This window comes from Myotis brandtii, unplaced genomic scaffold, assembly GCF_000412655.1.
Source record: "Myotis brandtii unplaced genomic scaffold, ASM41265v1 scaffold750, whole genome shotgun sequence".
NCBI classification, from domain to species: domain Eukaryota; kingdom Metazoa; phylum Chordata; class Mammalia; order Chiroptera; family Vespertilionidae; genus Myotis; species Myotis brandtii.
The window spans coordinates 1,455,016-1,468,000 of NW_005370992.1; the positions used below are offsets into that span (position 1 = coordinate 1,455,016).

The window sequence follows — 12,985 nt, forward strand, 5'->3', positions numbered from 1 at the left end:
TTTGTTGATGGTTTATTTTGCTGTAAAGAAGCTTTTTATTTTGATGTAGTCCCATTTGTTTATTTTATCCTTAGTTTCCATTGCCCTAGGAGCTGTATTGGTAAAGATATTGCTACGACAAATGTCCACTATTTTGCTGCCTATGGCTTGGGTCAGTCTTTAAGTCTTAGTTTCATGTTAGATTCATATTAATATTCGCTTTTTCATGAAGACTTCAAAATATGCCAGGAATTTCTGAAATCTCTACTTAATTTTCTTTGAATCATTGTCAGTTCTAGATTTTAAGACATTAAAAATCATTATCCCCTTAGAACCAGCCACTGATGGCCTTGCTAAATTAAAGGAGATGTCCCTATGTCAATGAATATTCTGAAAGATTTATCATTACATTCCACTTCTCCACATTCTTCTACACTCAAGATCTACTGCTACAGTTTTTCTGGTTCCTGTCAACATATATTAGTGTGATCCTGAAATTTGCTGGTTTATAAGCTTTTATGGGGGAAGGGGAGCAAGTAGCCTATTAGGGCAAAGCTGTTACTTGACATGGGTTATCAGTCTAGAGACCATCAGGGGTGGGAGTATTAAGGAGAGCAAACATTATCCAGTAAATATGAGATTAATACATTATCTGTAAGCAAAAGGAGACTTTTCTTCTTTGGTCAGGGGCAAAGGGCAATTTGTTTGAGGAGAAAGAATAGATTAAAAGACAAAGATCCTGCCTTTAATGAGTTTGTAGTCTTACAATTACATTACATAATTATTAAATGCTTTTGTTTCTAAGCATGTTCTCATTTATTGAATCCTTTATTCTTATACTGCTTGTGAATTAGATAGAGGTTTTATGTCATATAGAATAGTAAACACAAAGAAATAAACTTTTTAATGTCAGAGAAAATTCCCATCTAGCAGACAAGTAGATGATAATTCCCTCATCTGCATATGTATCCAAAAGTTTCCTACTGGGGTTTGGAGAATCAAATGCTCACATTATCAGAGAACTGAGTATATTATTGACAGAGACCATAGGTCAATAAAATTTATATTGTATTAGAAATAGAAAGCCCTTAGAAATCATCAAGTTGAATTTAACATTCAGTGTAGTAATTTATTGTATAACATTTTTTAGGACCAATCATTCAGCCTTTTTTAGCAAATTTCCCATAATACAGAGCTTACTCCCTATTAATGTATACTGTTCCTGGTTTATCTATATAACCACCAGCCACCTGTCATCAAGCAATAGATAAACCCTTTTAAAAAAAATCTAATGAGCCCTATCGTGTGGCTCAGTGGTTAGAGTGTTGGCCTGCACATCAGAGTCTTGAGTTCCATTTTCAGTCAAGCCACTCACTTCCATCCTCTCTGAAAATCAATGGGAAAATATCCTCTAGTGAGGAATGACAAAAAAAGAAAAAGAAAAAGCTAATGTGATAATGTGACAGACACTTTCTTGGAATTTGATGTAATATAGGATATCAACAATTGTTATTTTCCCTCTTATTAGTATACTAGAGGCCCGGTGCACAAAATTCGTGCACGGGGATGGGGTCCCTCAGCCCAGCCTGCACCCTCTCCAATCCAGGACCCCTGTAGGATTGGGCCTAAACCGGCAGTCTTACATGCCTCTCACAATCTGGGACCGCTGGCTCCTAACCGCTCGCCTGCCTTCCTGCCTGATTGCCCCTAACCCCTCTGCTTGCCTGCCTGATCGCCCCTAACTGCTCCCCTGCTGGCCTGATCGCCCCTAACCACCTCTGCCTCAGCCCCACACTCAGGACCCAAGATTCCATCCTCTGGCTGGTTGCAGGCACCCAGGACCCAGGCTTCCCTCCCTCTGGCCGGCTCCAGGCACCCGGGACCCAGGCAGGCTTCACCTGGGCTGGCTGCAGCCACAGGGGCCCGTGGGCAGGTAGCTTTGCCTGGGCAGCAGCCACAGGAGCCTGGGACTGGGGGCTGGCAGCTTCTCTCTCTCCCAGGCCACAGCCATAGGCGCTGGCGCCTGGGACTGCAGGGAAGCCGGCTTTGCCCAGGCACAACTTTGTCAGAAAGGACACCTGAAAGGTCGTCCAAAGACGTCCGGTCTAATTAGCATATTGCCCTTTTATTAGTATAGATATATTTGGGGATTCTATTTACATTTGGTTGTAAGCATAATTCCAGAACATAATCAGCAATAAAACTAAATATTAAAGTGATTTTTAATGTAATATTCTAGATTTAAGTTTGATTTTCATGTTTTGTTATTTTCTGAAACATTACACTTAAATATTACACTAAATATTTTATAACTAGAAGAAGTAAGATTAAAAAACAGAACTGATAGAATGTGGAAAGCTTACTTATTATCTAAAATTTTCAAATTCATAAGATTTGATAGCACATCTGCACAAAGGTGTAAAAATATGTGAAAATGACTACATGTAAATATATAATTAAGGGACATCTGTAATACTTTCAACAGTAAAGATTTTAGAAAATAAAAATTAAAAAAAATCAAAATAAGGGGAAAATTAAATATATATTCAGTAGTCTTACTGAGAACATTGGGATATTTACATGAAATATGCAGACTGAATAATTAAAATTAACACATATTTTGGATGCAAAGATGCATAGAAATTCTTAAATTACATATGCTAACATGTGTTTTGATATATATCAAAACTTAAGAACACTTCCCACAAAATGCTTTCACTCATTTATTAGTTTATAGCTATAAAGATGTTCTAGTACTATAGAGTAATATAATTTCTCACATATGTCAGAATAGGTAGATTTTTATTTTCACTTTACCAGAAAATCACTATGAGCTTCATATAAATAATTCAAGTATAACAAAATCTAAAGCTGAGGTAGTAGATTTATACTTCCTATTTTATGGTTGTTTCCTGAGTACCTACTTTTCAAGTGCTAAGACATGTATAAAATAGTATTTATATTAGATAGAATTATTCTAGATGTTATAATGCTGTATTTTATAAAGAAAAGACCCAAAATAAATTTGAAATAAAAATTTCCCCAAATTCTATATAATAAACTTATTTGATGACGAAAAAATAGCAATATTATCATTTACTCACTAATTTTTTTTTGTTAGTAAATCAAAAAGCATTTATTTAGCATCTGTTACTTGTCAAGGAACCTAATAGACACTGGAGATGTGGGAATATTTTGGTGAATAGGGGAGATTTGACTTTCTGCCCTTATATAGCTTGAGAACTCTTGGAACAGACTGGAACTAAACAAAAAAATATGTTTACAGTCCTCTAATGGTCATTGTGATAACTACCATGTCTTAATCAGCTTGGTCTACTATAACAAAATACCACAGATTAAGTCACCTAAAAAAAAAATGTTTGTTTCTCCCAGTACTGGAGGCTGGGAAGACCAAAATCAAGGTGCAGGCACATTCAGAGTCTGGTGGAAGCCTTTTCCTGGTTTGCAGATGGCTGCCCTCTTGCTGTGTCCTCACATGATGGTGCAGGGAGTGGGAGTCTGGGGTGCACTGGAGAATGCACTCTGGTCGCTTCCTCTTCTTATAAAGGAACTGATCCCATCATGAAGGCTCTATCCTCATGACTTCATGTAAACCTGTTTATCTCCCAAAGGCCTCATTTCTAAATACCTTCACATAGGGGATTAAGAGTTCAATTTATGAGTTTTTGGAGGACACAGACATGCAGTCTTATAGCATACTCTGAAAGAAGATTGGAAGAAGTGGATACTGTAAGTTTAGTAATTTAAATGTGTCATTTTAAAAACATACAAATTGTTAGCTTTCCTTAATATGGGCATTTTATGTGATCTTTCATATATGTTTGAATGTATAAATTAGTCTAAGAAATATCATAGAAGTATTTTTAAAGAAATCTAGTTATTGGACTTCTCCACATATACATATAGTATTTAAAAAAATTTACTAACTTTCTATTTGAAAGGACTGAGCTATCAAAATAGCTTTATGGTTTATTTCATTTAATTCTCACAATCTATGAGATAAAAACAATCATTACTTTGATTTACAGATGAGGAAACTGTGCTAATTTCTCTAATGTAGGGGAGGTAGAAAGGTAACCAAAAATTATAACCAGGCTTTTTTTTTTTTTTTTACTCCAGAGTTTCTATGTTTAGGTACCGCATATGTGATGGGATACATTTGATGAAAGTTTGATAAGATAGTCATTCTACATTGTATTTTTTACATCTATTAAGTGAAAGCCTTATTTTCTGTCTTATGATGGAAATCTAACAATTAACTATTTTAAAATATGTATTAATTGATTTTTAGAGAGAGAGGAAGGGAGAGGAAAAGAGAAACATCCATTGGTTGCCTCCTGCATGCACCCTACTGGGGATCGAGCCCTCAACCTGGACATGTGTTTCAACAGGGGGTTGAACCTGCAACCTCTTGGTGCATGGAAAGGTACTCATCCAACTGAGCCACATCAGCCAGGGAAATTCACTATTAAATAGCATGTTGGTCAATGAAGAAGTCTCAAGGAAAATTTAAAAAATATTTTGAGCTAAATGGAAATGAAAATACAACTTAAACTCTGTGGGATGTAGAACCATCTATGTATATAAAAGCCCAGCGACCGAATGGCAGAACCACCAGAACAACCAGTTGACCAGTCGCTATGATGTGCACTGACCACCAAGGGGCAGACTCTCAATGCAGGAGAGTGTCGCTCCCACAGCAGGCCGATCCTCGCTGGCCATGCCCCCACCAGTGAACGAATCTGTGCACCCGGCCTCTAGTGTCATTATAAATGAAGAAGAACTGAGTTACATATCATTATATTTATCTTTTGAGTCCAAATTACAGCTCCTTATTCAAAGGCATCAAATGATGCTTATATCAATCTTGTTCTAATAAAATTCAATGCATTTTGTATTCAGCATATATGGAAGCAAATTGACCTCATACAAGTTTTCTGGGTTTTTATGTTTTGCTTCTATTTCTATTTATTTAAATTTTCTTGAGATAGAAACATAATACATCAAGTCACTTTCTCTTTGAAAATATGAATGCACAATAATTAGGGACCCAGAGAATTCTGAGAAGCATGGAAGTAGCCACGCAATATTGCGAGCTCACATCTGTAGCTAGTCTAAAAATGTCACACAGACTTAATTATTCTTCAATGCAAATGGCATTATTTTCTTAGCATTTCTATGTGGAAATAAATTGGTAACTCCATTTGTTTAAGCCCATTTATTACTTATTTTTATTATATACCTTTCAACTGGGCTACTGGGAAAATAATGCACCTGTGCAGGCTGATACTACTCTAAATGTGTTTCTAACAGCCACAAACGTATTTCAGTATTGCTTATTGATCCTTCTCTTTTGTCTTAACATTCTCTCATATTTTTCTCACTGTTTATTTCAAATCTTTCCCAATCCTTTCCTCCAAACTCACCATCTCCACTAATCATCTCTTATTTCATAGAGAAAATAGATAATCCCACAAGGTAAATTCCTCAACTTCCTGCCACCAAAGTCACAACCTTAATAGTCTACAATAATCTTACTTTCTTTTCTCCTACTCTGCACTATATACATTGACACTTATTTTCTTCCATACTGCTTTGTCTTCCATGTTTTTTCTTTCCTCATGTTTAAATAAGATCAAGTCTTTCACATTTTAAAACAATCTTCCAAAATTGTACATATGTATTGAAATATAAAAATATATGATTAGTATGATCATGTTTAGATTTCCAGCCCAGCATCTCCTCTATGCTCATATCTTTACATACCATTGATGTCTGAATACTTCTACAACAAAAGTGTTTAGATGGACTTCAAATTCAATATGTACATATGTGATTCTGACATCCCCTTTCCCTTACCATCTTGATTATGGACCTAATCCTCCTGAGTTTCTTTCTCTCTACTTAGGTCAACAGCCTTTAAGACCTTGCAATTCTACTGTTTAAATATTTCTCAACTCTATCAATGTTATTATATTTCTACTGGCACCTTTTTCATCAGGCTATCACTATTGTTTCACGAGATTAGTGTTACTGCCTTCTCTACCTTCTCCACTCTCTCAGTTGTACCTACAAGTACGTGCATTCCTCACACTTCAAATAAACTGACGTCATTAAAATAAAATTTGTTCTTGTTAATCTCCCACATAAAATCTTCAATAAGTTCTCCAATGTCCTCAAATAAAATGCAAGCTCCTTTACTAACAATGCCTGCCCCTCTGGATATACTATCTATGTAAATCAAGAGCTTATATTTTACCATAATTTTTTTGTTGTCTCTGCACAACTTATCTTCTTCAAAAAGTCCGTTGTCACACTCATCTCAAAGTCTTTAGCTAGACATTTTCTTCTGGAATTCCCCTCCTTGGAAACTTTCCCAGATGAATCCATTTCATTGTCCAAGCTCATCCTTATTCCCTGTTAAATGGCTCTGCTATATGTTTTTATAGTTCTCTAGACTATCTTTTTTTATAATAAATTGGTGATGCTACTTGCCTAATAATCTGTTTCCTTCATTGAGTTTTCAGTTCTTTATACTGATACCTACTTCCACTCAGTCATTGATGAATTCCTAGTACCTAGCATGTTGCCATGCACATCGATTAAAATAAAATAGATTTGTTTAAAGTATTCTTTATATCTTAGCAAGGTTATTAATTTAAATCAAGAATTTATGATTAATATATTTCAAATGAACATGATCACGCAAAACTTTTGGTTCTAAGAAACTTATAATTTAACTTTTTCTGTGTGCATACTAAGGTAATATATTACTTATGTGAATTAATATTTTATAGATTTATAACATCCATGACCAAATTTGCAAAGAGGTAATTTATAATAAATTTAATTTCTATATGATCTAAAATAGCCATTAAGATACTAGACTTTCCATAAATATTTGATATTAACAAATTAATTACATATTATAATGGCATAAAATATTTTATTTTAACAATATTTAATTGATAGTCAAGATATATTAGAAATGCTGTGATTTTAAGTATGATAAACCTGGATTTTAATTGCTTAGTGAAATTGGATAATAAAAGCTACCATTTATTGAATAACATATACATTTAAACAGTCTAATTCAATCTTCACTACTACCTTGTCAATTCAATACTTCTATATTAATTTCTTTAAATTAATATATTAATATATTCTTACCTGTGGAAGAGCGGAGCAAATTAAAGCTCATGTGGCCTATAAACATAGAATGAATAAATAATATAACTGAGATCCAAAGAGCATATGTTTCTGTCATACCATTTGCTTTCTTCTCGAATTTGAGTTTTGTTGTAAGGTTTATAGTTTATTTGTTAATCAAATAGAGTAGTGATTTGCACTGTGAAAAACCTCAGTATGTGGTAGTTACTATATTTTAATTGGGTCAGTATATTAAATCTAATTGCCTTCTTCCTGGGAGTAGTGATGTCTTCCCACAGAACTGATCCCCTGACCCCTCCTTTCACACATGTGGTGAGTGATGAAAGAGAACATTACTGCCACACTGCCTCTATTTATCGTCCTTCCATCACACCATTTTACACTTTCTGCCATGCTCCCATCATTCCTGCAGAAGGGTAGGGGTAAGGGGGAGAGATCAAGCAAAGGACTTGTATGCATGCATATAAGCCTAACCAATGGACACAGACATCAGGAGGGTGAGGGCATGAGTGGAGGGCTTGAGGGGGGGGTAATGGGGGGATAAGGACATATATGTAATACCTTAATAAAGAAAAAAAAATATAAAAACTCATTCTAAGTTTACTCATTTGTACAACAGAATATTCTATGTGCTTGTTTTGTATGTGAGAGCTTCCACCTCCTGGATTACCATTAGAAGAACATGATTTGTCACCAACAGGTATCTTAGGGCTTATATTTGTATAAAAATATTACATTAATATTATGTTATATTTAAATCATTTAATTCTTATTTTATGTCTTTTAAAGTGTTTTTTTTTCCTAAAACTAATCAGAGAGGGATACTTATATCTGAAGAAAATCACATCTCTCCATTAAAGATGTTGACTATTGCTGTGTTCCAGTTATGTTCAAGCTTGATATAAAAGACTATAGTAAGTTGCTGGTTCGATTACACAGTGATACCAAACCTTTTCAGAATCAGATGATTATATAGGGAAGGATGAGATACAACATAACAACCACAATTTTTCCTGGCCTGTTTCACAGAGAAGATGTCTATCTGCTAGTGACACAGTTTTTCCGAAAACAGCAAGAAATTTTTGCATCATTAAGTAATTTAGGAAAATACTCAATAACAATGTATGCTTTTCTGTTTGAAGGGTTATTTGAAACAGCAGAGCCTCCTGTTTCTTAATCAATATCCAATTCTTGAGTTCACTTGCACTTTGGGAATAGTAAAGAAAACCAGAGCCAGTTCCCAGGAATCCCTGAACAAAATCTCTGCTTAGAAATGTCCAGCAACATTGAAAGCCCATGTCGAGCAATCATTTATGACATTTTCATGATAGACTGTAAAATACAATTTCCTGTAATGACTAACAAATCAATTATGCTTCTGAGCCTGCTGGCTCTTCACTGCATGTTTATAAATGGAAAAACAACATGTAAATGGCAATTGGTGGAAGAATGGCATGCACAACCCTCATCATATGTGGTGAATTGGACAGTAACAGGAAACATTTGCATGGACGCCTATGGAGATTGCTGGTTTGAGGACATAAATACTAAAATGAGTACTTCAGGCAATCTAGCTGTCCCCCAGATTTGCCCTTTGAAAATTCAATTAGGAGACAACCTTGTAATTTCTTCTGAACCATCTCTCCACTCTCCAGAACTAAATTTGATGAATGTTTCTGAAGCATCCTTCATTGACTATCTGCAGAATACCACAGCTGAAGAGCAGTTACTTTTCGGTTGCAAACTAAAAGGAATGCACACTGTTAACTCTCAATGGCTGACTGTTGGGACACATTATTTTATTACAGTAATGGCAAGTGGTCCATCGCTTTGTCAACTGGGACTTCGACTAAATGTGACAGTGAAAGAGCAGTTCTGCCAGGAATATCTGAATTCAGAATATTGCTCTGGGCATGGTAAATGTCTTACTGAAATTTGGAGCAAGACATACAACTGTCATTGTGAGACTCCATTTTCTGGAAAATACTGCCAGGAAGTTGATGCATGTTCTTATAAACCCTGTAAAAATAATGGCAGTTGCATTAATAAAAGAGAAAAATGGAATGAGCAAGGATATGAATGTCTCTGTCCCCCACCATTTTGAGGTAAGATGACTTTATAAATAACATAATTCTATTAAAATATGAAAATAAAGTGAATTCATAAACTGCTACTTACAAAAATACAAAAATTCTACCTTCAATATTGTCAAATTATGCAGTCTTGGAATTAGGATTTCAACAAATGGAGGGAGTAAAGCAGTTTAGCTCATTACACTCACTAAAATCGAAAGGACATGACCTACAAACATTCTACTGTTAATTTTTTAATATATTTTATTGATTTTTACAGAGAAGAAGGGAGAGGGATAGAGAGTTAGAAACATTGATGAGAGAGAAACATCGATCAGCTGCCTCCTGCACGCCCCCCAGTGGGGATGTGCCCGCAACCAAGGTACATGCCCTTGACTGGAATCGAACCTGGGACCCTTGAGTCCGCAGGCCGACGCTCTATCCACTGAGCCAAACTGGTTCGGCTAATTTTGTTTTTATATGTGGGAATATTTTGGCACACATTTATATTTCATTGTGTTGGAAGTTGTTTGGAGGTGAATGATGGAAGGAGACTTCTGAGGCAGGGATGTCAGAGTTTACAAGGAATTTGAAAGGCATCATTGATCATGGAAAAAACTGCTTAAAATTAAATTAAGAATTAAAATAGAATTGGGGTATTTTGTCAAATTGTGTATAACTGTTTTGTAGTAACATTTGTCCACTTGCCATGCCCTGAAATATTCTAGGCACATTCTTCTGTGAAGCGTATTATGAGATGATTAACTACATTGAAAAATACTGTATGCAAGGTTATGGTATATGATATAGTAAGACCATGATAGTTTATGTAAGTGGGATTTGACAAACTTGATATAACAGCAAAGGCAAGAAAGCAATAGGATTTAGAATTTTGTGTGTAGCTTTTGAGAATCCAAACTTTCTTATATGTGGGATCTAAAACAAAATAAGCAAACTAAGTTGAAATAGACTCATGAATACAGTGAAAAAACTGAGGGTTGCCAGATCAGAGGGGGCTAGGGAGCTGATTAAAAAAATTTAAGGGATTTTAGAAGTACAATTTGGCAGTAACAGAATAATCATGGGGATGTAAAGAACAGTACAGGCAATATAGTAAATAATATAATCGTAACTATGTATGGAGCCAAGTGAGTACTAGAATTATTGGGGAAATTATTTTGTAACATATAATTTTCTAACTAGTATGCTGTACACCTAACACTACTATAAAATGATACTGAATGTCAATTGATACAGAATTTAAAAAAGATGAAACCTTAAAAAAAAGGAATTCCAATTATCTTCAAATAAATCTTTTCCAGTCTTTTTTCCTTCAAGTCTTTTGTTTCCTTGAGGTATGTTATGAGATGAAAGATGTTTTACAGTCTCTTACCATATGCTACATACATATAGCAACCATGTAATTGCCTTCAAATAATAGCATTTTTGAGCAAAAGAGGTAGCTAAAAGCAGTTATGTTATTGCTGAGAGGATGAGACCTTGGTTCTTGTCTCTATGAAGGAAAGATTTCAGTCAAAACAAAATCCAGCAAAGGAAGCAATGACTTATTGGCTGCAGTAAAAGAACACGCAGGACAGTGAACCAAGGAAGAGCTTAGCATGGAAGGAGCAACAGGCGAGCCTAGGCTGGGCTGCTTTAGCTTCCTGAGGAGTCAGAGAAAAAGGGGACCTTGGAGACAGGTGCAGGGGTTTAGCATAGGACACACTGTCACTGCCCACCGCTCCATTGAGGCAAGTCTTCTGAGGTTCCTTAGAATAACAGGGAAAGGGAATGGTGCAGGTGTGCTCCTGAGAGAGGGCATATACTGCATCTTTTGTGTTGAGGCTATTTATTTCTCTCTTCCAGGCCGGAATCTTAGGGGAGGTCTCCTGGAAGGACTCAATAGACTATTCATAGGCTTTGCCGGTGTGCTCTTTTAGGGTCGTGGTCTCCCCTGATTGGTGGGCTTGAGGGCAGGTGGTCCTTAGTCAAGGCAGCTGGTTCTGAGGTCAGCAATGGCATTGCTTGTCTGGGACTGGGGCTGACATACAATTGAGGCCTAGATGTTATCTCTAGGGAGGAAAGGTCAGGGGGTCTAAACCACATGAGCAGCAATATGCTAGGGGTGGGAAGGTCACCCTGGGGGCGAGGCCCTTGTTTCCCTAGCTTTGCCCCTTTTTAGGCACCTGGGGCTTTCCGCCTGGCGACATTCTATACCTGCTGTAAATTGTTCTTCCAGTTTGTTCAGCTGTCTGTCTCAGTTTCCCTGTTCTACTTGTCTTGGCTTACTAACTGTTCTCGGTTATAATTACATAATATTTGAAACAGTTATTTATTGATTGGCAATTTCATTTCATTAAATAAGCAGACATAGAAAATAGTTTATACAAAATTATTTTAAATAAAATTATTTCCAAAGCAAATGATTGCAACTTGATATCTGTAAATCAAAGGGAAAATTTTGAACATATTTTATTTTGATCATCTGAATATTACAAAATAATTTCAGCAGAAACTATGTTTAGTCATATTTATCTCTAATACTATTTTTTTCTGAAGATTAAATATGTTTTTCATATGGTTTTATTATCTTAATTTTTCATAAAATCATCTATACCTTGTTCAAAGTTGCATTTATTATTGATAGCTTTAAATTTATTGCTTTCAACTTTTTTTCTAATTATGCCATTATTAATTGAAAAAAGTGTCACTGTACACATATTGAGGTTTCTGTTCATCTCTTGGGAAAATCTGCTAAATGGAAAGTATCCTCAATTCTATTTTTTGTATAAAATACATAGATCAAATATTTACATCAGATCCATATTTTTATTCTATTCAGAATTATTTGACACACATTTTCAAAAATAATCCTCACAAAACAAATGATCTCTAAATATATAATCCCTTTGAGTGTTGGCCAAACTTAGGTGCTGCGGAGTTATAGACCTTTTCTATTTAATTCCATTTTGTTCTAGCACATCAATCTATCCATGAAATATAGGTGCTCCCTTCAAATAGTGTTTCCCACATGCCCAGCTATTGCAAAGCACAGTTATAGTGTTTATAATGTTGTACACTTTTGAACTTATCAAATTTGTTAAGTGTCTTCATTGCATTGTGCAGGGATAAACTTTAATGCTTTTTAAAAAAAATAAGTACAACTCACTAACACTTTCAAAAACTGATTTTTGTTTTTAATGTTATTTTTTAATTAAATGCTCATAACTGATTTTAAACAAGATATAACCAACATTTAAAAGGCTTCTTCCACTAACATGTCAAAACATCCCTAAAATACTTTGGTTTATTTTCAGTCATTCCTCAGAAATTTAAACATCACTAAAATCTAAATGTGGACAACAGTGAGAGAAAACACATTCTGATATGCAACTTTTTTTTCAATATCAGTTTGTCACAAAAAAATTAGTGTGCTGTCTTGTAAATATTTAAAGTTATTTGTGAAATTTTCAGCTAGAGATTCTAATCCAATTGTCTGAATATCCCAACTATTTTGGATTTACAATATGAATTATGTGTGTATGACAATAAATTACAAGTACATTTCCCCATCCTTTTCTCAGCATAATTAGAACAATATATATTAGGATATACTAAATAAAATATATAATTTTAAAACAACAATAACTTCATCTTTAAACATTCTTACTAAATTTTCAATAGCATTTCTAATACTGTCAGATATCTTGCCTTCAACAGAATACACTTTTGTAAAGCTTTAT

At 34.9% G+C, this 12,985-nt stretch overlaps 1 protein-coding gene across 1 annotated transcript in view; it reads left to right on the forward strand.

Annotated features, from left to right (window-relative positions):
- The first annotated feature begins 8,524 nt into the window (after positions 1 to 8,524).
- Positions 8,525 to 12,985, forward strand: part of LOC102261352 (protein eyes shut homolog) — a 108,536-nt gene continuing 104,075 nt past the window's right edge. The window contains exon 1 of the mRNA XM_005883001.1: positions 8,525 to 9,269. Coding sequence (XP_005883063.1) covers positions 8,525 to 9,269 — 745 coding nt within the window. The remainder of the gene's footprint in view (positions 9,270 to 12,985) is intronic.